Source organism: Myodes glareolus, chromosome 4 (genome assembly GCF_982192425.1).
Source record: "Myodes glareolus chromosome 4, mMyoGla1.1, whole genome shotgun sequence".
NCBI classification, from domain to species: domain Eukaryota; kingdom Metazoa; phylum Chordata; class Mammalia; order Rodentia; family Cricetidae; genus Myodes; species Myodes glareolus.
The window spans coordinates 90,966,680-90,993,567 of record NC_142029.1 but is presented as its reverse complement, the minus strand read 5'-3'; the positions used below and the strand labels follow the sequence as shown (position 1 = coordinate 90,993,567).

General features: G+C 44.2%; 2 protein-coding genes across 4 annotated transcripts in view; both read right to left on the bottom strand.

The window, feature by feature from the left end:
* The window catches only part of Dcps (decapping enzyme, scavenger), a 42,483-nt gene extending 30,943 nt beyond the window's left edge, over window positions 1-11,540 (bottom strand). The window contains exons 1-2 of the mRNA XM_087905732.1: window positions 11,299-11,540; window positions 9,598-9,772 (exon numbers count right to left, since the gene is read on the bottom strand). Of these exons, the coding sequence (XP_087761858.1) occupies window positions 9,598-9,772; window positions 11,299-11,496 (373 nt within the window). The 5' untranslated portion in view covers window positions 11,497-11,540. The remainder of the gene's footprint in view (window positions 1-9,597; window positions 9,773-11,298) is intronic.
* Window positions 11,541-19,683: 8,143 nt separating this feature from the next.
* The window catches only part of Tirap (TIR domain containing adaptor protein), a 14,047-nt gene continuing 6,842 nt past the window's right edge, over window positions 19,684-26,888 (bottom strand). For 2 of the 3 annotated variants that reach the window (XM_085689759.2, XM_048458751.3), the window contains exons 3-6: window positions 25,812-25,873; window positions 25,525-25,671; window positions 23,284-23,901; window positions 19,684-22,778 (exon numbers count right to left, since the gene is read on the bottom strand). In XM_085689759.2, coding sequence (XP_085545885.2) covers window positions 22,759-22,778; window positions 23,284-23,901; window positions 25,525-25,591 — 705 coding nt within the window. In that variant the 5' untranslated portion in view covers window positions 25,592-25,671; window positions 25,812-25,873 and the 3' untranslated portion in view covers window positions 19,684-22,758. Of the gene's footprint in view, window positions 22,779-23,283; window positions 23,902-25,524; window positions 25,672-25,705; window positions 25,874-26,888 lie in introns of all 3 variants that reach the window. The other variant, XM_085689760.2, reaches the window with a different exon arrangement.

The following is a 26,888-nucleotide window of genomic DNA, read 5'->3' as shown; positions in this document are numbered from 1 at the left end:
ATGTAGTGAATTATCAAACTAAAACCAAATGGATGAATCACTTCAAGAGCAGGGAGAAAAGGTATAGTGTACTTTCAAACACAGTGAAGAGAGGCAACCAGAATCACCATGAAAAACGTAAAAGCTGACAAAAAGCAGTGGTTCAAGTATTACTCAGACTAAAAAGCAGTCGGTTTCAGAGCAACTGCTGGGACCTGGGAAATGACAACCACTGAACTTGGATATCACAAGCACTCTGCAGGGCCTGGTGATACTCAATATGTAGGTGGAAAAGACGCTGCAATACTAGCACTCTGCTGAGACACACAGCAAACATTAACATGCTGAGATAAGGCAAGCACTGTTCAGTCGTTTTCAACTTAAAACTAACACTGAGACAAAGCATGGAAGATCACCCAATAGGGCCAGAGATATAGCTTAGCGGTAGAGCACTGGCCTAGCATGCTTGAGGCCTCAGGTTCAATCCCCTGTGCTACAAAGACAACAGAAGACCATGTCACAGAACACACTGACAATGTGAAGTAAAGAAAGATGAAAGCTAAAAAGACAGCGAGGGAAGTTAAGAGACAGTGGAAGGCAGAAGAGACAGTGGAAAAGCTGGCCATCCTCATATTTTCACCCAAGTTTCATTAAAAAAAAAAAGATAGGTTTAGGGCTAGAGAGATGGCTAAGTGGTTAAGAGCATTGCCTGCTCTTACAAAGGTCCTGAGTTCAATTCCCAGCAACCACATGGCTCACAACCATCAGTAATGAGGTCTGGTGCCCTCTTCTGGCCTTCAGGCATACACGCAGAAAGAATATTGTATACATAATAAATAAATATTTTTAAAAGAAAAAAAGGATAGGATTAAAGACACTTAAGAGTCCAAAGGCAGATATACAAAAACTGAGAATTCAGGACATGAGAACAAGGAAGGGGAGCTGATACTTTTCTTTCTTTCCTTCTCTCTTTCTTTTCTTTCTTTCTTCTCTTTCTTTTTTCTTGAGTCAGGGTTTCTTTGTGTAGCCCTGGCTGTCCTGGAACCCACTCTGAAGACCAGGCTGACCTCAAACTCAGAGGCCCACCTGCTTCTGCTAAGTGCCGGAATTAAATGAGTGCTACCACCAAGTCTAGCAATACTTTAATTGCTTAATGGATCAAGAAAGAATTGAGTAACTGCCGGGTGGTGGTGGTGCACACCTTTATTCCCAGCACTTGGGTGGCAGAGGCATGAAGATCTTTGAGATCGAGGCCAGCCTGGTCTACAGAGTGAGTTCCAGGATAGCCAGGGCTACACAGAGAAATCCTGTCTTGAAAAACCAGCCCCCCTCAAAAAAAAAAATTGAATAATTGAATATTTAGAGTCAATGTTTGGAGGAAGTCACCCAAAGTACAAACCCCAGGAACGCCAGTGCTTTTTTTTCCTGTAGTGGTGGTTTAAATTCTTTTTCAGACAGGGTCTCACTATGCAGTCCAGACTGGCCTCTAACTCTAATCCCAGGAAGGCGGGTGTAGTAAGGAGGAGGCCGCTTGTTGGTTCCTTGCCGCTTAGCCCCGAAATAACCACACAGAAACTGTATTAATTAAATCACTGCTTGGCCCGTTAGCTCTAGCTTCTTATTGGCTAACTCTTACATCTGAATTTAACCCATTTCTAGTAATCTGTGTATTGTCATGTGGCTGTGGCTTACCAGATCAAGTTCTATCTAGCTCCAACAGGGCTACATGGCTTCTCTCTGACCCTGCCTCCTTTCTCCCAGCATTCACTTTAGTTTTCCCCGACTAGTTCTGTTCTTTTGCCCTATCACAGGCCAACACAGTTTCTTTATTCATTAACCAATAAAAGCAACACATAGACAGAAGGACCTCCTACACCAGATGGGCGTGTGTTGGGGGCAGAGGAGGGGGGAGTGCCACATAGGGACTAAAATAAAAAGAATATCCATGATTCAGAACAGAATGTTACCTAAACTTCTTGGCCCTGCCCCACCATTTTGATGTCAGGGTTAATGATTTTTTTGCTGTTCTCACAACATTGTTACAAATGTATTCGTGCCTAAGCAGCATATTGTTTAGATCTGCTTTGTTTATCTCGCCAGAATCACATCATGTGCACTTCTTGCTTTCTTGCTCTACCTGGTGATTTAGTCTCCATGGACACATGCAGCTACAGTTCATTTCCATTGCCAGAGAGAGACAGTCCAATTTGGGACCATACCTTGGCTATTGACCAAGTATTGACCTTGGCTATTGACTACTGCTACCTGACTAATTCTAGGGTTTTGTTTGTTTGTTTGTTTGTTTACAGCTCAGCCAGGAAAACTCTTCTGAGAATAGCTAATCTTTTAATATGTCCTTCCCTGAGCCGAACATAGTAGCAAATGCCTTTAATCCCAGCACTCTTGGGAGAGACAGAAAGCAGGAAGATCCCTGTGAGTTTGAGGCCAGCCTGGTCTAGAGAGCAAGTTCCAGGACAGGTAGGGTTGTTACACAGGGAAACTCTGTGTCAAAAAAAAAAAAACCAAAAAAGTAAATAAAATAAAATATAAAACAAAAATGTTCCTCCCAAACAAATCCTCCCTCCAGAGTTTGAGATTTGCCTCTGCAAAGAGACAAAAGTAGAAAAACCTGGCCCGTGGCTAAAGTACCCAGTGTTCTAGGCAACCAAGAGAGTGATTCCCAGGATCCCATCTCTCTGCTGGCTGTCCTTGCACACACAGCTTTCTGTCTCCTCCCGTAAACCCGAGATTCCACACCCTGCTTTATAACAAGTGAACAATTGGCCTTTTTAAAGCCGTCTGTACTTCTGAGCCACACCTCTCGCCTACTATCTCCCCCTTCTTCCCTGGGTGAGAGCGAACACAGATCTTAGAGAAAGACTCCATTAACAGGCTGCAGGAGACAACCCAGGAGGAGGAGCCAACACAGGTTTTGCCCTACTAAGATGTCACAGGAAGACCAACAAGGTCAGATGCCAACAGGCTGGCCCACAGGCTCTTCATGTTTGCCACCTACCATGGCTAGGGCCAGCCACATTTCCTGTGTTATCTCTCAAGGGTCAGATAAGAGAAAGCTGAAAAACAGTGAGAGGTAACAGGAAAGTGGCAATCTTGGATCTGCACCATATGGCCGCCTTAGTGTTAAGAGCTTTGCACACCTTACTTATCTCAGTGGGCTGGAACCCATGACATCACTTTAGGAGGTTAACCCAGTATTTCAAAGAGAAAATAAATAAAGTAAAAAATACCACTTATGATTATACCATAAAGTCTTGCTAGGTCGCTAGAATAAATGTTCCCTCTTTGGCCTTTTGTTTTGTGAAACTTCTGGTCTGCTTATATTCGTGTGCATTTATTTAGCTGTACGGAATCATCACATAAAATGTACCTCTCACTGAGGACAGAGACTAAATACTGTTGCGAAATACTTCCTTATCTATTTCACAAGTGTCCCATGGAGATGCATTCGGTTACTAGCCCAGTCTAATGGAGAAAACAGCTAACGTCCCTTCACCAACTTCCCCTGTGCCCCGTGTCTCAGACAGTGCTCTCACCTGCACTTTCAACATAACAGCCTCCTTTCTGTTCCTCTTTCTTCTCCAGACCACGAGTCATGCTCAGGACCTGGACCACTCTCCCCTGGTCCTTCCTGACCTGGTTCTTTCTCAGCCATCAGGTCTCTGCTTGCACATGACCTCCACTTGCAGAGCCCCCTAGGACTCCTGACCTAGGCAGCTCTCGGCCCAGGGCCACTGAGACACTGTTCACTTGTGTGCTATCTGTCTTCCCCTCCAAACTCCAAAGAGAACTGACACACGTTTGTACTCACCCTCCAGAGCAACTGGACAGAGCAGAACCTCACAACGGTTAAGTGAACAAAGACTGCCCCAGTGGTCTTTTCATTGGCCAATGTCAGAGCCAGGACTCCAAACCCAATCGGCCTGACCCAGCACTTACTCCTCACCCCGTACTATTAGGAAAGTGTAAGCTCTAGGATAGAACCTAAGGAAGCCTAGTTCCTAAGCCCATGCTCCCTCCACGGCGTCACTGGTGTCAGGAAACCATGAGTGGCTTTCGGAGGCTGCCGCTTCTGGTCAGCTGAGAATCTAGAGGGTTTAAAAGAGAGAGAAAACTACACATGCTCTGATTTGAAAAAGAGGAAGACATTACCAGTCACTGAGGAAATAACAAAAGAAATCAGTCAAACATATAATTTATGCTGAGTCCAGGACAGCAACCAGCTCAGAAAATAAGGGGTGTGGTTCTCCTAGTACAGTAATAAGATGGGAAGGAAGGCTCGAGAAGTAGCCGAAGATCAGCAAAAGACTTCAAAGATACAACTGTGTACTGGGCACAGAGGACTACGGTTGCAGGAACTTCACTTTAAGGCGCATGGAGTAGTATCAGAGAGCTTTCAATCTAAAACAGAACAGAGACAGGGGGCCACACAGGCCCTGACTAGGATGCCAGGAGCTAGATAGTGGTTGGAATACTTTGGTAACGCTGCCACCTTGTGGCTATGGAATGACTGTCCCACAAAAAAAGGAATCTATAGATAGATCTGCTGTACTGTTGAAATCTGTGAAAACTGATGTCAGTGCTAATAATAATTTTTGCAAGTCTGTATAGGACATATTACTTATGATGTTCATTCTTCTGTAAATAAGTCAAGTCACTGGGTAATGGGGCAACCTGATTCCATAACTGTAAGTTGCGGGACTCCTGCTGCCCTAGCTGCCTTCAGCCAGCCAGCCAGCCAGCCAGCCAGCACTGACCATTTTTAAAAGCTCCACAGATGACGTGAAGAAACTATACAACAATCACAGCTAAGGGGTCCTGATGAGCAGCCTCAATCGGCTAGCTTTGACTGTTTCAAGTCATTTATAAGAGACTTTTTCCTGTCACAAATTTTGCTGAACTCTAGAGGACTCTACAATCATTTACCCACAGGCCAGAGATGGAGCATTATTCTAGTGACCTAGCGAAAGGAATACTTGTAATTGGCACTAACACAATCCTTCATTTGCATGTGAGGTGTGTTGTGATATTTTTTTCCATCCCCTCTCTGGCTGTGAGCAGCAATTCAGTTCCCTTAAGTAAACTGAGAGACAACTGCCAGTTCTTGGAGGTAGAGTCCCAGCCACAACCATTTCAAATAATTTGCACCAAGCTTTTTGCCATCACAACCCTCAGTGGACTGGGATATCCTATAACCGGGTCTATTCAGCCTAGAAAAGGAGCATTTATCCTGATGGGCTGGCAGAAGGACTGCTGTGACTGGTACAAAAGGGACAATGCCATGATTCATGAGAAACACAAACCTTCATTTGCATAATTGAGGCACCATCCCCTCTTTGACCATATAAGCAGACAGGCTAAGGGACACTCTTCTGCCCAATTAGACCCAATAAATGTCTTCCCATAAGGGGTCTTTTCTTGCCTACTTTTGTTCATGCAGCTGAGCTGGCAATGCAGGGAGAGAAGCAACAGACCCAGCAGAGTGGCAACAACCACAGAGGGAATGGCAATGGCGGACCAGCCCACAGGCCGAGCTGCAGACACAGCAAGGCAGCTGGCGGCCCGACAGCTGAAGCAGCAGCTGGATAGTTCAAGAGTGGACAGAGTAAGAAAAGAAGGGTGAGAAACCAGAAGGAGAGAGAAGGCGACTGGAGAGGTGACTCAGGGCTCTTCCAGAGGGTTGGGGTTTGTCCCCAGCTCCCACTTGATCCCTGTCACCATCTGCAATTCCAGTTTCAAGGAATCTGATGCCCTCTTCTGGCCTCCAAGGGCACTGACCACATGTGGTACAGACATACATGCAAGCAAACATCCACATACATAAAAATAAACAAATCTTTTTTTTTCTCTTTTTTAAGTAGAGAGACAGCAAAAGGGGGTAGAGGATAAAAGGGGATAAAAGACTATAAGGGGTCAGAAAAGGAAACCTACAGACTCTGATTGCTGGAAGAGTTCCAGAAAGCTGTGAATTCATTTAAATCAACATTCTCAAGACACCCAAGGCCAAAAGATGGCAAACTGGCTGGTACCAAATGCTATGGAATCCTGACTTACACAGTTCTCTGACACTTGCTGAGCTAAGAGTCCTGATACCCGAGGCCTGAACAAGGATTGGCACACTAAACTCTAATCTGCCACTGCTGCCGGCTCTCAAGCACTGGGGGATATAAAAACTGCCAAAGACTCCCATAGGAAACTCTCCTCAACCACCCATGACTTGATTTCTTTCCTTCCTTTCTGTGGTAAAGGGGATTAAACCTAGGGCCCCACACTGGTGCAAGCGCCCTACTACTAAGTTATACCTCAGTGTTCTTATTCTTACACTATTATTTTGAGATAGAGTCTTACTAAGTTGTCCTGGACTTGCTATAAAGTCCACACAGGCCTTCAACTTTCGAGCCTCTGCTTCAGGTTTCCAGTAGCTAGGACTACAGGCCTATGCCCAAAGCTGGTTTCTTACCTACACTCTCCATCTAGGTAGAAAGAACCACAGCAACTGTCTATCTATTCACAGTAACTTGTGACCCTCTTGCCGCTGCCCTAAACAAGCCTCAGGGCAGAGATGGCATCTTATTGGACTCCAAAGCAATGGTACTTGGTCAGCACACCAAAATAAAATAGTAGCCACTATGAAACAGGTACTGACTGCTTCTGAATAAAGCACACACTCTATTCTTGAACTTCTGTAGAAGGCCGCAGCCACATTCTCCATCATCAAGATGGCGCTGACATCCGGCTTCACCGCCAGGTGAACACACACGTGTTGGTAACTTTCCACTTCTGTGTCCCCGCCTACTCCCGAGGCATCACCTGGGACTGGGAGCAGCGGACCAATCCAAGAGTGACACATCCGAAGCAGGGTCTGTTTCCTATATAAGGGATGGGTTCCATCATATCTGGGTCTCCGCCATGTGGCTTATGCTCTAGCTCCCAAGAGACATTAAAGCTATTTCTGCAGAAGGATCCTGTGTCCCGCGTGGTTCTTGCAGGCGAGGCCGAGCGCGGGACAAACTTCACCTATACAGTACCTATGAGAATTTCAAGTGCAAGCCACAAGTAGATGTTTATTTCAGTCCTTGAAGAGGCCAATGACTGAGGAATAAAGGCAGGCCTCCCCAGCAAACAATCTTTTAAAGACCAGTATCTTTCTAAGCATAATGTGCATATGACTTGTAGAAAAATCTAGCTGGCACACAGGCTCCCATTCCGTAGTCCACAGTCGGGTCTAGAGTCTGTGAAGGAAAAGCTCCTAGGCTGTGCTTACAGGACTGTTCCACAGATCACATTCTAAATGGGAAAAACCCTGGTAACTGAACTGACAGAATATGGCCTGCAGGTACCATTTGATTCACTACCTGAATGAACACCCAGGAAGCTGAATACATTCATTTTTAGAGAAGTGGAAGAAGAGAAGGAATAAGTAGGAGTCTGAGATCACCCGTGCCTTAGGACACTTACTTTGGTTCCTTATAAAGGGAGTCAACCAACTCACTATTTATGAAGTCACCCATCGGCAGGATAAATGGTCAAGCAAGGGAGAAATACAGACCGGGCCTGAAGCCAACTGTTGTGACTTCCAAATCTCTAGGCCAGGGTTAGGTAGGGAAAGCAAGTCACAAAACACAGCCCGTGTGCGAAACAGGCAGGGAAAGAAGAGCTCCCACCCCAGGCACCCAGGCAGGGAGGGATGATCATGAGGAAAGGGTTATGGAGACGTGTGGGGCTGCGTGGAGAGGAGCCCTCACCGACGGCCACTATCAATATTCACCTTGGAAGAGAAACAGAGGGCAGTGATCACTGTCACCTAGGTGCGGTGTCACAGGAGTGCTATGGAAAGAAGGGACAGCAGAACAAAAGAAGGCTTTGTGGATGCCGCAGGTTGATCCCAGCAACAGAACCTACTGAATTCTGGCTGGGAGTGGGAAGGGTAGGGGAAGGACAGGAGGAGGAGGGAACCAGGATGGAAGTAAGCTAATGGCTCACAGTTTACAGTCTGGTGGCTTCTGTGAGTCACGCCTGGCTACGGTGTCTTCTGTCATGCTTCTGCGAACCCTTGTCAAGGAATACATTTACCTAAAGGTCAGCGCTTAAGAAAAATAAAGACAGCTGCCCATTTCCATCAACTTAAATGAAAGAATCCGGCTGGCTTTGAGTGAAGCGCAGGATCATGTGCTGCCTGTCCTGAAAGGTTTGCTTGTCTCAAGTCAAGTAATCACATGGATTTTCAAAGAACAATAGCCCTCATTTATAGAGCTGTGGGAAATACTATAAAAAAGACATTGGGACAGGATATCTGGGAAGCCAAATTTTTCCTATAAAGCCGAGGGGCAAATGAGAACACACGAGGACGTGACCGAATCACCATGTGCGTAAAACAAACTCTCGAATTTCCTGGTTAGGAACCATTAAAGGCAACCCTTTCCCCTCATGTGTTGCCCACAACATCTTGACACATCATGTCCTTGATGGGGCATGGAATGTTTGTCTTTTTCTTTTTAGTTAGTGAATTAAAAAATGCTTTCAGAGCTGGAGAGATGGCTCTGTTTAAGCAATGGCTGCTCTTCCAGGAGACTCAGGCCCAATTCCTAGCGCCCATATGGAGACTCTTAAAGTCTCTTAACTCTAGTCTCACAAGACCCAACACTCTGGCCTCTGTGGGCACTGCATAGATATGGTATACATACACGCCCATACACACGCACACACACACAAATTTCTGTCACCCGTATCTTTCTGCCCTACTCAAATTTATCCTACTTAATACAACAGTTTGTCTCTCCTACCAGGAAGTGGGGTTCTTCAGGGAAGCGATTACCCGTGTAGCATCTAGCACATTATAACAGACAAGGTGTAAGAGTATGGTGAGATTTCAGTCTATTGAAATACTTTGTTTCCATGCCCTCTACAGCGATGTGGTTTTGAATTGGTGACTTACGCTTTTTCTCACCTATAAAGTTCCCTAAACAATAGGGCTGTGTGGACTGAATGTATTAAAATGTTATATCCTGAGTTAGTGTTATATGAATTTATTGCTGGGCCATGGTGGCATAGGCCTTTAATCCCAACACTTGACAGGTGGAAGCAGGCAGATCCCTGTGAGTTCAAGGCCAGCCTGGTCTACAGACTGAGTTCCAAGACAGCCAGAGCTACACAAAGAAACCCTGTCTCAGGAAAAAAAAAAAAAAAAAAAAAAGGAAGGAGGAGGAAGAGGAAGAAGAGGAAGAGGAAGAAGAAGAAGAAGAGGAAGAAGAAGAAGAAGAAGAAGAAGAAGAAGAAGAAGAAGAAGAAGAAGAAGAAGAAGAAGAAGAAATGAACTTAGTATTCCATCCAATGAATCACTTACTCCCCCAAGTACACTGCACCAGGAAGTATTTATCAACTTTAGCAGTCATGGAGGGCCAGTCTGTGCCTTGCAGGGGTGTTTCACAGCAGGCCTATCCTCCATATACTAGATGCCAACAACACACACACACCCAGGTCCAACAACCAACGTGGTCTTCAGAGAGTACCAGTTCTCTGGAGGGACAAGCCCTCCCTCTGTCATTTAGAACAACACCCCTTCCTCCCCACACGCAACCACGACAGCCACCATGTGCTCACCGCTAAGATGTCTTGGCGGAAACAGGTTATAGGTGCTGTAGATATCGTTGGAGAACTGCAACTTGAGCTCAGGGCTTCCTGTTAGGAGCTGCGTCACGTGCTCTACCTGAAATGGTGTCTTCTCCAGGATCACCACAGCATCTTCTCCAGGTGGATCCCCAGAGTCCTCATTCACCTGCAGGCAGAGATAGCATCAGTGCACCCATGGACAACGCCACTAGAAAAGCCTGCGCACAAACAGAAGCTTCCAAAGCCTATGAGATCCCAGCATTGGGGCTAGGAAATAGTTTTGCTGGTAAAATGCATTCCATGCCAGCATGAGGACCTGAGTTTCATCCCCAAGACCCATGTAACAAAAAAAAAAAAAGAAGAAGAAGTTGGGTGTGATGGTGTTGCTTTAAATCACAGAACCAGGAAAGCAAAGATAAGTGGACCCCTGAGGCCTGCTGGCTCCCAGCCTAGCCTAATTAGTGAATCCTCCATCAGTGAGAAACCATATATATACTAAAAAGCAATACAAGGGAGCAAAAAACAAGACAGGAACAATACTTCTGTCCTCGACGTGAACACACAAACACTAATAATAATAACAATAAGGCACTCTATATTGGGGCTGGAGAGGTGGCTCAGCAGTTAAGAGCACTGGCTGCTTTTCCAGAGGGCCCACGTCTAATTTCCAGCACCCACAACTGCCTATAACTGCTCTTCCAGTGATTCCGACACCCTCACGCAGACATACACGCTGGCAAAATACCAATGTACATAAAATACAAATAAATTTTTAAAAGGATGCTGCTCTATATCCTGCAGAAGTAAATATTCAGCCGAGGAGATCTCATTCTTTATAAGTAAGCACATCCAATTCATTAGCATGCAAATTAGTTTACATCTTTAATAAAAATTATATATATGCCAAAGAACTGTTTAAACATTAATGTTCAGGAGGTGGTGGCACATGCCTTAAAAACTACTTTCCTTAGGAGTCATTTCCAGTAAGTGTTTGATTTGTATATCTATTATAGCCACTTGTATTCCCAGGGTCATGTAAAACTTTCTCAGCAGAATAAAGTCATGAGTGGAAAAGTTTGGGCAGCCCATTCTAGAGAAACCTTGACATCTGGCTTGACTAGGCCTCCTCAGTGGTTTGGGACAGTCACCAGCTCTGCTGCTGGACAGCTAAGCACACGGTGTTAGAGCCAGCAGCCTGTCGGCCTCCACAGACATGCCTGCAGCCCGGAACTATCATCTCCTCATCCCAAGTACACGCCGGAGTCCCTGTCATACAAGGGAGCGCACAGCATGTGGAATGGGTTAACGACCTAGGCTGACGTCATGTGAAGCAGGGACCACATAACTTCACAGTTATCTCGTCGTTTCCAGGGACAGGGCCCAGAGCAAGCATCTGCTGAGTTCCTGGCGCCTTTATACGTAAAATGAATGATGATGAATGACTTGGGGAATTTAACACGTGGTTTTAAAACTGGTAGATATTTGTGGGGGAGAAGATGGGGCAATCAGACCTAGATGTGTGCATTCCTTTAATTCTACGAGTAATCTTGTCACTCCATGCAGCGCAGTGGTGCAATTCCACCGTCTCCTAAACGTGACTGGTAGTTCCCGGAGTGGAAAAAAACACCGCTTCTGTCGCGAAGACTGGTTCCCTCTTTTCCGCGCGCCCCCCTCCCGGGTGCTTAGTGGTACCTTCCCGTGCAGAAAAATGATTTTGTCCCGCGCAGACTCCCTCAGCACTTTTTGGACTCTAAAGCCGGAGAACGGTAAGCGGACAGGGGCAGAGGCACCATTGCCCACGCCTGCTTCCTTCCCGTCTGTGCTGGGGGTTTCTGCCTCCTCTGCCTCGGGCTCGCGCTTTCTCTTGAGTTGAGGGGCCGCATCCGCCATGCTGCCCGGGAAGAGCAGTACCCGCCTGCACGTAGGAACCGCTGCCCACGCCCCTTGCGCTTCCTCGCAGCCTGTGAGGGGCTGGACTTCAAATCCCGGCAAGCTCTGGGAAGGCAAGGCTGCTACTTCATTTCCCGGCCTGCTTTGCGTCTTAGTCGGATTTTGCAGGTTTTGCACCGGTTAGACTGAGGGTCTTCTAATGGCCTTTGTGACGGGGCGACTACAGCTCGAGTCACTGAGCTCCTGGTCCTGCTGGCAGGCTGTGGGTAAAGGAAAGGAAGAAGACGAGGTCCTAGCGAGGGGTGTGTGGTCGTGGGAAGGACCCATCTTAGCCCAGCGCCTGGGGCGGGAAACCAAAAACTCCTTTGGGCTTTGAGTGACGGTTTACATTAACATCCCTACTCACGAGTGGGCATGGAAGGAGTGGTTTTTTGTTTCGTTTTGCTTTTTCCCAAACAATTTTTAAATTGATTTATTTTATGTGCATTGGCGTGAAGGTGTCAGGTCCTCTGGAACTGGAGTTAAAGACAGTTGTGAGCTGCCATGTTTTTGCTGGAACTGAACCCAAGTCCTCTGGAAGAATCAATAGCCAGTGCTCTTAACCGCTGAGCCATCTCTCCAGCTCCGAAAGGGATATTTTTTAAAAAAATAAATCTACAAGCCGTTTTATTTCTTGGTTGTTATTTTTTAACAATGGGTACGTAAACCATTTTCCATTTTTCTCCCACTTTTGTAATTTTACATCAGTGTTTTTCTTTTTTATGTAGACTTGGCAGTATTTGTTGAGAAGAAAAAGTAAGCTAACAGGATGAGTGGTAGTGTATTTCCATCACTTCCTTCCACTCTGGAGGTTTCATCCACTACATCTAGTTTGCCTGTAATTCTGCCTTGCTACCCTGGAATGTGATTCGTATTATCCTCTGATTGCAGCTGAGGGAATGGCAATAAAACTTGCAGTTTCTAGTTTTGTAGGTGTCTTCTATGGCCATTCGTTCTGGCTTCCTCATTTTTCCTTCCCTTTAATTTGGCAACTCCAAATATTGTCAAGAACTGATAGTCTGGCAAATGTTATTTTTGCCATTGTTTTTAATTTTTCAGACAAATGTAATGGATGTGGCAATTCTTTTTCAGTTTTTAATTTTTTATTTATTTATTTTTGGTTTTTTTTTTTTTTTTTTTGAGACAGGGTTTCTCTGTGTTGCTTTGGAGTCTTTCCTGGAACTAGCTCTTGTAGACCAGGCTGGCCTCAAACTCACAGAGATCCTCCTGCCTCTGCCTCCGAGTGCTGGGATTAAAGGTGTGTGCCACCACCTCCCGGCTCTCAGTTTTTAATATTAACAAGATGAAATTTTCAGTCTGCTTTTTAGTTAGTAACAAAGTGTACCATGTTTTAAAAATAGAGTTTTGGATAGTATTCCATAGGAACCTGAGTTGCATATGATTGTCTTAAAGTAGAGGAACTTATCAGGGACCTGGAATCTGGTATAATTGCAAGCTGTCACTTGTCCACAGGCTTCCTCACCTTCCATGAATACACACTCTGAGGTTATCAATTACATGCAAGACCAGAAAGAAATGTTCCACAGTGGCAGTAACAAAACCTACTCAGTTCTAGGACTTTATTCTTTTTTAATGTACATTGGGGGTTTGCCTGCATGTATGTCTATGTGAGAATGCCAGATCCCCTGGAACTGGAGTTACAGACAGTTGTGAACTGCCATGTGGGTGCTGGGAATTGAACCCAGGTCCTCTGGAATAGCAGTCAGTGCTCTTAACCTCTGAGCCATCTCTCCAGTCCCCTGGGAATTTATTCTTACGAAAATATTTGCACTTTTTTTTCAACTCAGAAAAATGAAAAAAAAATGGCCAAGCATGATGACAATTTGCTTAATACCTCTGCAGAATCTCTCCATCCCCTGAGGGAGTGGGATCTTTAGGAAGTGGAGCTGACTTGACTTAGGGTTTCTATTGCTGTGATGAGGCGCCATGACCAAAAGCAGTTTGGAGAGGAAAAGGTTTGTTTCAATCTTACAGTCCAGGTAAATCCATTATTGAGGAAAATCAGAGTAGGAACTTAAGCAAGGCAGGAACCTGGAGACGGAGCTGATGCAGAGGTCCTGGAGGGGAGCTGCTCAATGGCTTGCTTAGCATTTTGGTTCTTTTACCCTCTGTGCATTCTCCTACAGGAATATTAATGCAGAGATGAGATATTGTCTTGGAATGGATCTTTTTACCACATTAACAGAGTAAAACATTAAAAACATATGTGGAAGAAGTCTCTGGATTGATTCTAAAATGAAAAATTGAGACTTGGTCAATTAGCAGGAACAGACCCAGCAGAAATTGTGATGCATATTAATAATGAGGATATTGACAAATTATGGGCAGAAGGTGAATCTTGGCAAAGAGCTTGTGGTAATTTTTGGGAGAGATTAACAACAAATATCCAAAAAGCAAGAGAATTCAATTTATAAAGAGAACTAAATGGATCCTTCCTCTCATTGTACAAGGAACACCAATATCTGGAACCCCTACATTCTATAGTGATGCAAATAAGTAAGGCAGATTACAAATAGGAAAATTAAGTAAAGTGGCTCAAAGTCCTTATGATTCTGTCCAAAAGTCAGAATCATATGCTATTCTTATGGTATTAGTGGATTTTACAGACACTCTTGACATAGTTACTGATTCACAATATGCAGAGTTGTTTTGCATATTGAAACTGCTGAATATATACCAGAGGATACAGAATTGACTTTATTATTTATTCAGTTACAAGAAATAATCAGGAATAAGAATCATCCCAGGTGGACTGGAGAGATGGCTCATTGGTTAAGAGCATTGCCTGCTCTTCCAAAGGTCCTGAGTTCAATTCCCAGCAACCATATGGTGGCTCACAACCATCTGTAATGAGGTCTGTTGCCCTCTTCTGGCCTGCAGGCATACATGCATAAAGAATATTGTATACATAATAAATAAATAAATAAATAATTAATTAAAAAAAAAGGAATCATCCCAGGTAGAAGTGGATTTGATTCAGGTAATAACCAGGCTAGCTAAAAGATAAACAATCATATTTTTATTTATTATAAGGGGAAAACTCATGAAACCGGAATGAGAAATCCAAGCTCAGCTGTGCGGGCGAGGGAACCACTGAGAGAGAGAACACCTGGACCATGCATCCATTTTTCTCTGGGTCCCAGAAAGCCACACCCTAACTTGGTCCTACCTCTTAAAGATAATTGGTTAACAAGGCTTCCCCATCACCTACCCCTTTGGTCTAAACAAGAGCGATCCAAGCCCAATACCAAACTATATACAATAGGAACAGATATCAAGTATAAAATTACAAACATAAACACTATTAAGCAAGGAACACATGACAAATGTTTTAATAAACATTCTACTCCAAAGAGTCTAAGTCTTGTATTGGAAATAAGCTTGGCTAAATCATTAGGTGAAGGTAACTACGACTATCTAATCTTCAACCCCATCAAAGGCCTGAGAAGGGAGATAATATTACTTCAGTAGACAGGAAGTGCAATTAAGCAGCTTCCAAAGTGAGCAGTATATAACAGAGACAACTGGCTACCTGGGCAATCACCCAAAGTCTCATATGCAACATTGAAGCAACCAACTTTGGCTAAAGCCTAGCATAGCTGACAGACCATTTTTAGAGGCCCTGAATCCTGTCCCAAGCATTTAAAGTTGCTGGGCTACACAGGGACAAGGTGTGTTCATCCTAAAGAGCCTGATCCTGAGGATCAGAGTAAAGTCCCTTGCCCAGAATTTGATCTTGGGAAATCTCAAGTCCTTTTGTTTTTTCCTGTTGCTCTAAAATTTTTGCTTTTTCTTTCTAGTAACACTTTCAAAGTAACTGCGGTCCATTTTCTAGGACCGCTGAGATTAACTGAATCCAGTCTTGTGATATTGCTTTGTTGCTTGAAGCCCACGTTTTGACCATTTCCCTAACAAAGGACAAGTTATTCCATAAGCTACAATTGCTTGTTTAATTTCCTTTAGATCAGTCATACGTATGGGCTCCCATGTATATTCTTTGACTACTTTTGGGTACTTGGTGCCAGATGCTCTTTCTGATGATATCACCAGAAAAGCAGGTAGAACTCTGGGTAAGTCATCCCAGAGTGTGCTATGCACTGATGAGGCTACATTTTTGTCTTTGTACCTTTTGTCCCTGGTCATTAAGTTTGATAAATTTCTCAGTCTTTTTAAATCTTTTTACCACTGCCTTTTGTAAAGTCTGGATCTCCTGTCCAGTGTTCTGTTCTGTTCTAATGTTCTCATTAAGGATTTCAAGGTGTGAAGTCTGTCCAGTAAAAGATAAGGTCTCATCCTTGGACATAATTTTTATAGCATGCATATTTAGATTCCTGGAGAGATATTCTATCAGTCAACCTATCATAACCCTTTGACAGCGTCTGATTAATACATTTTTATTTATTTATTTATTTTTGGTTTTTCCAAGACAGGGTTTCTCTGTAGCTGATTAATACATTTAACAGTACGAATTCTCCCAGATAATGTCTCAGCACACTTTGTCATTGACTGGGTTTTGTTTGTCAAATTGGTTGTATTCTTCTCCAGAGTGCTGAACTTTTCTTTTAGTTGGTCATTATCAGTCTGTAAAGACTGATTCATTTTTAAAAGTGCCTCATTCTTGGCCCTTTATCAAACTATGTTTTTAAAGACATGATATGAAGGACATGATAAAATATGAAGGACAAAGCTAATCTCCAGAATCAAATAGAGGGATGTAGGAGGAAATCATATAAGCCTTGCATAACATTGTACATGGCATAAGTAAAAAGGCTATTGAACCCCGGATGGTTAAATTGTCCACCATCTTGTCCTTTTAAATTATAAATTTATATTTTAAATTATAAATTATAAATCTTACCTGTGGTTGAGTTTGAGGTGGAGTAGGTGCAATAACCGTTACCTGCCAGTAGATGTCGCAGCACACTTGGAGCTGTGAGGTTGGCTACAAGCTATGCTCAGATTAAAGCTAAAAGATGTGCTCAGATTAAAAACGGTTTAGTGTAAATCACAGACTGTATGCGCCATGGAGGTCCCTGATTGGTCAGCGGCCGCACAAACACAAATGCCGAACAGAGACAACCGGGGAATCCTGCGTCCCATCTGAGCATCTGCAAGCACCGGAAAACTGGACCCAGAAGCCAACTGAGACGTTTAAAGAGAAAATATGAAGGACTGCGTCTAGCAGCTACTCAGGGCCGCTGCACGGGAATTCTATACCCAAATGAACAGAGCGGAGCCTGACAGCAGCTGGCTAGAGCTGCTAGAGACCCGAGCACCATGAATCAGGCTCCCACTGTAGAAGTTTACTCGATTCGGGAAATAACCAGGCTAGCTAAAAGATAAAAATTATATTTTTATTTATTATAAGGGGGCACCAGCATCTTTATGGGACTTGGAAAAAATTGTGTTAATTGTCAAGTCCTGGGAGAAGTAGCTATATCATGTGTTGTCCAGTCTCTCTGTGTAATGGGAGAATGCAGGGCTTATCTCAAGTCCTGACTGGCTAGAGTAGTCTGTAAGGCTAGACCATCTAAACTAGTCACCTCAAAATTGTTCTGAGTAGTTTGTAGTCCAAAGCCAGTCTTTGGGTGGTGTTTGTCATCTTAGTGACATTGTCATCGTCCCGGTGGAAAGGTCATTGTGGGGCCCCATCAGCCTTTTGGAACTTCAAAGGTTGTTGCTAAGCATGGTCATGGCTCACTGCAGAAAACTTAAACATTTTAAATGTCATATGCAGCAGATCTCAAAGAGGTTAAAAGATCAATACTTGCTATGTACATCCAGAGTACAAAAACTTAATTGCTAGTTACCTGATAGAGACTCAAACCTGAAATCATGTACAGGAAGCTAGATGAAGCCTTTTTCTAGAATTAGTACTCTATATGACCATTAATACCATGACAAAAAGTTTTATTTATATATATAATTATATATATTATATATTTATATAATGTATTTTTTTCTTTGTGGGCCTGGGGTTAGAACACAGGGGCCAGTGCATGCTCAGGAAGAGCTCTAATGTATCCTTCTATAGATTCCTTCTTACAGTAAGTTTTTGAGAAAAGGTAAGACTGTGCTTGGCCCCCCGAATCTCGTTTTCTGTCTTTCCATGAGATCTCATAGCCATGTACTCTTGTCATTATAATGATGTGGCCTCCTGATCTGGGACTTCAGTTTCCAAACCCAAGCTAAATAAACTTCCTTACAAAGGACCTAGGCTCAGGTATTTTATTGTAGTGTAGAATAGATCAAGATGTCTTCTTCTTGTCCTACAAGTAGGTCCTACAGTTAGAAACTTGGTAAGAATTCATACGTTTGTAGAGCTGTGTATGATGGTGTACACTTGTAATCCCACCACTCTGGAGGCAGAGGCATGAAGATCAGCCACAAGTCTGAGGCTAGCCTGATCTACACCATGGGTTTCAGGGCAGTTAAGGGCAAGGTACTGGGATCCTATCTCAAACAAACATGTGCACGTATTTTTTTTTTTTCTGCTGACTTCTGCCAATTTTTCTAGGATTTTAATCTGTGGGTCCCAAAGTAAATGATGCATCCCAGAATCTCCTGGGTGGTTCACCAAATAGGAGAGAAAAAACTCTTTTAGTCCTCTGTGGTTTAAATGATAAATATAAATTACATAGGACTGTATATATGAAAGAATATAGTTTCTGGCATTTGAATACTTGATTCCTGGTTGATGGAGCTGTTTGGGAAGGACTAAGGTATGGCCTTGCTTGAGGAAGTATGTCACCAGAGGCAGGCCTTGAGAGCTTCAGGCCTCAATGTACTCCAGTTTCTCTCTCAGATGCCTGCCTGTGGTTTAGGTGTGAGCTTCCGCATCCTGCCCCCAGCCTTTTGTTTGCTGCCAGCTTCCCTACTGTAATGAACCTGGAATCAAAAGCCAAATAAACCTTCCTTCTGTAAGTTGTTTTGGTCATCGTATTTTATCACAGCAATAGGAAGGAACTAATCTACTCTCATAATTTTTTTAAAATTTATTATGTATTAGTGTTCTGGGCACCAGATCTCATTATAGATGGGTGTGAGCCATCATGTGGTTGCTGAGAATTGAACTCAGGACCTCTGGAAGAGAAGTCAGTGCTCTTAACCTCTGAGCCATCTCTACAGCCCCAATTTACTTTAAAAAAATTTTTTTTTTTTCCTTAAGACAGGCTTTCTCTGTGTAACTGCTGTGACTGTCCTGGAACTCACTTTGGAGACCAGGCTGGCCTTGAACTCACAGAGATCCACCTGCCTCTGCCTCCTCCCGAGAGCTGGGAATATAGGCAGACACCACCACCACCCAGTTCAACCTACTTTTTAATGCTTTTAGTAATAAAGAATTCACAGTTCAGATTGTCCTAATTTTTGTCAAACAGTTTGTAGAGTCTTTAGGATAAATACAAACATAAAATTAAAGTCTGGGCTACAGAGTGGGACCCTGTCTCAGAAAAAAAAAAAAAGGGGTAGGGCTGGAAACATGGTTCAGAAGTTGAGCACGCCTTCTGTTCTTCTAAGAGACCCAAATTTCAGTCCCATCCTCTAACTCCAGTGGATTTCTTCTGGATTCCAAGGGTTCTTGCACTCATGTAAACATACTGCCCTTCCCTCACATAAAAACCTACAGCAGGCACATTTTAAAGATAAAATATTAGAAGCATTCCCTTTAAGCGATATGACATCAGTGCCTGAATGGCTGTAGTTGTCAATTCTTTCATTATTGCACTGGAGGCCATAGGAAGCACAGAAACCAAGTAAAATCTACAGTCATTTAAAATGAATAATGTAGCATGGTTCTTAATGTTAGATCAACAGATTATATATGTGCTTTTGGTAGGCATATGTATATATATAATTTTAAAATACTTTTATTAGGGCTGAAGAGATGGCTCAGTGGTTAAGAGCATTGACTATTCTTTCAGAGGACCTGAGCTCATTTCCCAGCAACCACATGGTGGCTCATAACCATCTGTAATGAAATCTGGCACATTTTTCTGGCCTGCAGGCATACATGGAGGAAGAATGTTGTATACATAATAAATAAATACAATCTTTAAAAATACTTTATAATAGCAGCAGAATTATGAGGTGAGAAAGAATAAATCTAATAAAAGATGAGACTATTAATATGAAAAATATTATATAAATTTATTGAAATACATTTAAAGACATAAGTGGAGATGTTCCTTTATGGATAGGAAGGCTTTATTATAAAAGTACCTGCTTTCCCTAGTCAAATCCATAAACTAAATGTAACTCCAATAAAAACACAGACTTTTCCCTGGCAACTGACAATATGAATAAACAAAGCAGAGAAGTACAAATTAAGAAAAGACAGAGCAATTTAGATAACAAGAAGAGTGGGAAGAATTGATCCTCGGGGTATTGAAGCTTTTTAAAGATGCTGTGGTACTAACACAGAGTCTACTTGAAAGAGACCAGAGAACCAGCAATAGACATGAACATGCGACAGTATGCAGCAGCAGTGGCTGGGGCTGATGACACACACCTTTAATCCCAGCACTGAGCTGGAAAGGCAGAGGCAGACAGATCTCTGAGTCTGAGGCCAGCCTGGTTGACATAGTGAATTCTTGGCCAGCCAGGGATACACAGTGGGATCCTACCTCAAGTAAACAGAAAACAACAAACAGCTATCAGAGGAGATAGGATGTAACTGATCGAAAAGAATTGGATTTCTGACTTGAAAGTCAAGAGCAAGCCATGCATGATAGCTTATAATGTGTGAAATCCCAGGACTTGGGAGGCTGAGCTCGGAAGATCTCAAGTTTGTGGTCGGTCTGGGCGACGGACCCGGTTTCCAAAAACCAAAAAGAAAAGAAGTAACAGACAAACAAAAACTACCCCAAGTGGGGGAAAGATCTAAATATGAATAGAAATACTCTGGAAGAAAATATAACCAGCTTTTTTCCCCTAAGAATGACTGTAGAAGGTAGAAATAACACAGGAAAGACTTTGTAAGACACAAAAGCGCTGCTACAACTCCATAGAGAGTATTTTATATTAAGATGAAAACAGAACTTTATCGTGCTCAAAAAAAAAAAAACCCTCATGATTTAGAGGAACGTAACTAAGTGTTTAGGGAGAAAGGACCTAGAATTTGTCTTAAAGAGATCTTAGAGCAGTGGTTCTCAACCTTCCTAAGGCTGTGACCCTTTAATACAGTTTCTCGTGTTGTGGTGACCCCCAAGCATAAAATTATATTTGTTGCTACTACATAACTGTAATTTTGCTCCTGTTACGAATCATAAATATTTGACAAGCGGAGTATCTGACATGTGACCCCTGTGAAAGGATCGCTCGGCCCGCAGACTGAGAACCGCTGACCCAGAGCAGAGGGAAGCACATGAGTGACAATCAACATGGACGTCAACATGGACGTGCCTCACAAACATGTCAAACAACGGAGACAGCCACTGTGATGCAGTGTGCATGAAAGATAAAGTCATAAAAATAACATTTGGCTGGGATGCATCTATCTATAGAAACTTCATACAAAAAAGTTCACAGTAAGTTCAAAATTAATTCAGAATAGTGGTTATTGCTGTTAGGAAACATGAGGGGCCTGGAACTCAGAACACGAAGGAAACAAACATGTTGGGAATAAGGTTTGTTTACTGTGTTATATTAAGGTGGTAGGTTCATGCATATGCGATAGCATCCTTTAGATATTTTGTATGTAAGCAAAAAAAATCATAATTTAAAAATAATTTGTTTTCTATAAAGGGACATGGCAAAAGGAAGAGAAGAGGCTCAAGGTATGCACCAGGGGAGACAGTGACGGCTGACCACGTTTCTGTTCTCATAGAGAAGATAGGTGACGCCTTGTCTCTCCCTGGGAACACACACTGTGCTCGACTGAGAACATTGATTCCTTTCAGTTCATCATAAAGACAGGTGTTATGAAGCATGGGCTCTAGCAGATGTCGGAGGAGGTCTATGTGTCAAAGGATCCAGGTGAAGAAGCTGAGTCCTGCACCCTGCTTTTCCTTCTCCCCACTTGTTCATGTGTTCAAAATGGTTTCCAGGTTTGTTTTCTTTTTCATTTTGATGCTGTTGGTGGTTGAAGCCAAGCCCTCATACATGTTAAACAAGTGTTCTACCACCAACTTCACCTATAACCCTAGATTTACATGTCTTAACTTTTTAGAAAAAGATTTCTTTATGTGTATGATTGTTTTGCCTGCACGAGTATATGTGTTTCATATATGTGCCTGGTGCCCAAGGAGATCCTGGTCAGAGAAGGCATTAGATCCCCTGGAAGCAGAGTTATAAATAAGGACGTGAGCCTTATTTATAACTACCATGTGGTGTTTATAAATACCATGTGGATACTGGGAATTGAACCTGGATCCTCTGCAAAGGCAACAAGAGTTCTTAGCCACTGAGCCATCATCTCTCCAGCCCCTAGGCTTGCTTTTGTTGTTATTGTTTTTTGAGAGATGGTTTTGCTGTGTAACAGCTCTGGCTGTCCTGCAACTTGCTTTGTAGATCAGGTTGGCCTTGCACTCACAAAGATCTGTCTGTTTCTGCCTCCTAAAGGCATGTGCCATCACCACCCGGCAAGGTTTGTATTTCAAATGAGCATTGTTCAGTAGGTGGTATTCAGTGTGGGGCTGGACGTGTCTTTCCTCCAGCTTTGTAAAGTGAGTTGATGTCTCTGGGAAAGAGCTACAGTAGTGTGAGTGTGAAGGACCTGATACTTGCCACCTCTCCCCGGTTCCCCAGGCAACTAAGAAGAGCATTGACTTCTAGTTCATCAGTCAGGCTCACCCCTCATGAGGAGTGGTACCTATTTACTCCGGTGCCTGACTCCAGAGAAGAAGAGCATTGTGTGTCAACTTCCTGTTCAGTTAAGCAGCAAACAAGACACTGCTGCCCCTCCTGACGTCACAATCTCTTGACAACTCCAATTTCTGACTTCCTCGTTGCCTTCCTGGGAGAGTCCCTGGCTCCTTCTGCCCTTCTTGGGGAATCCCCACCTTCCCCCTGGTCTCCTTGGTGGTGGTGGGGGGAGCATCTTCTGCCAGGCCTTCTTGTGGAGCCCACAGTGATGGAAGCTGGTGGCACGCTGATCCTGTGCCATGTCCAGAGTGCAGCTGGCTCTGGCTTCTGAGGCCATAGCGACTGGAATCCAGCACCTGGGGTGAGCTATTTCCAACTTTTCTCATGAAAACTTAAGTGTCAACTTAGTGTTTCCAGATCTGAAAGAGACCAAAGAGAATCACAAGGTTTATCACTCTTCCCAGACCTAGCATCTGTCGTCTCTCCCCTGATACAGGCTGCAATTGGTTTCTATCACCTTTCTTTTTCTTTACCGTTTTGCAGTGCTAAACTGATGTCACTCCTTGCATCTGCCCAGCTCCTGGAACACGCCTCTAATCCAGTTTCAGAGAGAAACCTATTACGATCACTAATACTACCTGCTAATTGACAACTCAGTTGTGCTAGGCCCTGCAAATGTTACAAACACTTGACACGTACTCATTCTACACTAATGGAGTCCTGATGAAGAATGAGAAATTCAAGGTTCAGCGGGGCTAAGCAACATGCCCAAGTGACTCAAATGCTAATGGGTGAAGGAGCCAGGGTACAAACTCAGTCTTCTCCGGAAGCTTTCAATTACTGGAGCTACAGAGACTGCCTCCTAAAGTCCTTAAACAGACACTGGCTGACACTTTACCCCCTCCAGGCCCGCCTGTATCTTACAGCGTATGACAGCCTCCTTGACTTGGTAAAAGCCACCATCCCGGCCTCTGCCATCCACATAGTACATGAATCGGAGTTCCGGCGGGTAGGCGGCTCTTGTCAGGCCGGATAGCAGGGGTATGGTGCAACCTTCTGCCCCCGGGGCCTCCGTCAGGGCCTGCAGCATCTGGTACTTGCACCAGGGGTCCCGGAGGAAGCCTGGGGTGATGAGCAGGACGCGGCAGTGACTACTACTCAGGGCCTGGCAGAGTTCAGAAACAATGGCGCCACCCGGGGTTGCATCCCGAAGCTGCAGGAAGCAGCGCAGGCTGGCCTTGCTACCCTCCAAGTAGGAGACCAACTCCTGGGCGGCCTCTAGGTCCTCCTCACTGTGGCACACGCAGACGTCATAGTCTTTGCTCCAGCGGCCACTGCTGCAGCTGGTGGCCATGTGTGTTGGTTGCAGGGTAGGAGACGTTCCTGAGCTGCAGTTCGACGTTGAGCTGTGACTCCGGGTTGAGCTGCGGCTCGGGGGTGGGAGACCGTCCTGTGTGGCTTTTTGCGAATCATCACTTGGGTGGCTTTCTCGGGTGGCTGGCATCTTCTTAGGCTTCTTCAACAAAGTCTGCCTGAACCAGTCTACAGGGGGGGAAACACAGAGCTGAGACTTGCTGCCTGCAAGTTGAAGCCCCACTCCCACGGAAAATGGGCGGGACTCTGCCAGCTTCACTTTACCCGCTGTCCTACTGCCTTGTTGATAGGCACACCCCTGAGATCTTGCTAAGAGTTCCTGCTATCTTTAAAGGTTCCCCAATACTTAGAGAACTCGAATCCTGGCCAGACTGTGGCCTTTAAAATGCCTTTAATCCCAGCATTTGGGAGGCGGAGACAGGCAGATCTTTGTGAGTTCGAGGCCAGCCTGGTCTACAGAACTAGTTCCAGGACAGAGAAACCCTGTCTCGGAGAGGGGAAAAAAGAAAGAAAAGAATAGAAAAAAAACAGGGCGGCTTTAATGGAGTCACTGTGGTGAGGGAGTGTTTGTTATAATCTAGCTACCCAAGAGGCTGAGACAGTGGGGGGTAATTCAAGGCTAGACTGGGGGAAAAAAAACAATAAAATCATCACAGAAATAAAGTAGAATTTGCTGTGCATGATGGCTCACGCCTTTAATCCCAGCACCTGAGAGGCAGAGGCAGGTGGATCTCTGAGTTCAAGGTCAGCCTGGTCTAAAGAGAGTTTCAGGCAAGCCAGAGCTACATAACAGGACCCTCTCTGAAACAAAAAATAAAAATTTAAATTAGAATAAAACAATGTATTTGATTATAAATTAATAATTTAATTATAAAAAGAAATATAGATGGCCTTGCTCTGTTGTAGATCATTTGCTATCTGCCACCCAGAGGCCACCTTAATCAGAAGGCTCTGCAGAGCTCACAACTGCCTGTGTGAGCGGACATCCTCAGATGGGGACTAATCAGGCCCAAGGCCTAGCTGCAGCCCTAAGAGGAGGGGAACTGATCAAGGTAAGAACGGAAAGGGCCAAGGAAATTGGGTACATTGATATATGCCTGAGTTTGGGACATAGAAACAGAGGACTGGAAGTTCAGGGTCAACCTTGACTACAATGGTAAGTTCAAGGCAGCTTGGTTAATACAAATGAGTAGCTAAATAGAGGAAAAAGAGCCAAGGGACTGGAATCTGTTGTGTTGTTCAGAGGCCGAGGGCTGCTAGTCTGAGCTCCCGGGGAACACGGAAGCCACGCTTGCCAGGCCCCAGATCTGACTGTAGGCCTGTCATGCCGCTTGCTCTGTGATCTTAAGCAAACTGGCCTAGGTCTCCATTTCCTCATCTATCAAATGAGTTCGTCAGTTCTTGAAGGTAAATTGTAAGTACTCTGTAATATTACAACTCAGCTGTACCGGGGATTGTTACATTTTTTTCTTTCCTTGTTTCCTTTCTATGAGTAGTTCTGGGAAAGGATTCAGATGTCAAGATACACCACGTTAAGCCTTCGGCGCAATGGTTATCAGGCCAATAGGCTGGGAAATATCTGAAACAAAGGCCTGCAGAACCCATCACACAGCCCTGATTCCTCCCTCTCCACGCAGCTTTGGGTCACCTCACCAGCAGCTCTGTTCCCCATCACCAGACTTTCCGCATCTCTCCTCCGCATGTGGAAGAGTCCCTCTTCTCACCTCACCAGCAGACTGGGAATTACCTTCTTAGGAAGCAGAGCGTAACTAGGAGACAGGCTCCACTCACCAGCTAGCTTGTCTCCAGGCTTCTTGGACTGAGTGGAAGAGGTAGGGATGGAGGAGGAAGAAGCCATAGTGCAGGCCTCCAAACTAACCCTGGGAAAGCAGGCATTGGGGGCATGGCAGGATGGGAGAGAGCCATGGAGCAGCCATCCTGCAAAGGACAGAATCACAAAAGTTGTACTTACCTACCTAGAAGTTCTGCTTTTCTCCTAGTCCCTAATGGCTCAGTCTCGAGCCAGACCCACGGGACCAGGGAAATGACCCAGATCTGTGAAGCGTGACCAGACTTACAAGGTACAAACTTGGTAGAGTGACTGTTCTCTGCTTCAGTTGGCCAGGAATGCATCTGAGATCTAGGAAAACAGAGAGGACAGGGAGCTCTTTAGAAGGACCTCCTGTGTCAATGCTGAAACAGGAGAGGGACTGGCCAGTGGACAGGTAGATGAGTGTTAAGCAGTAGGAACACTTGAAGCAAGTCTTGCTACATCTTCTCTGTCTATCTTGCCCTAACCCCATCCATCCATTCACCTAGCCCTTATCTGTTAGCTAGGGAAACAATGTCATAAAGCGGTGAAGACTGCCAGCTACACATACATTGCATGGATTTGCACCTCATGCTGATCAGGGCCTTCAATAATCTTTCTAGGCTTTGGTGTCTCCATCTGTGATGCTAGAAACTGCAACTCAGCATTACCATGTGAACAACATGAAGTAATTTATGTAATGCACTAACAGTACCTCGTGTGTAAAAAAATTGTTAAGGAAATACTGTGAATTAGTATGTCCTTATACAGATGTGGCAGCATTCTGTGGTCTCAGGTACACAGGAGGTTGAGGCAGGTGGATTATTTCTATCTATGAGTCTGGATCAGCTTCAGAAATCTTTTGAAATCCTATCCCCCTCCCTTTTTTTTGTTTTGTTTTTCAAGATAGAGTTTCTCCGTGTAACAGCTCTGGCTGTCCTGGAACTTGCTTTGTAGACCAGGCTGGCCTTGAACTCACAGAGATCCACCCGTCTCTGCCTCCCAAGTGCTGGAATTCAAGGTGTGCGCCATCAGTGGTCTTGAGAGCCCATCTTAAAATAGTCGGGTGTAATCCCAGCGCTCACAGGAGAACTGCTGCAAACTTCAGGTCAGCTTGGGCTACATAGTGAGCTCTTGGCTACCTAGGGATATATAGTGAGCCTTTGTCTCAAATGATCTAGCTGTGGGGGTGGGGGGAATTTAGTCCTCAGTACTTTTGTTTATTTCTTTTAACCTATTTTTTATTTTTTGGTTTTTTAAAGAGAAGGTTTCTCTCTGTAGCCTTGGCTGTCCTGGAACTCAGTCAGTAGACCAGGCTGGCCTTGAACTCAGAGACCCACCTGCC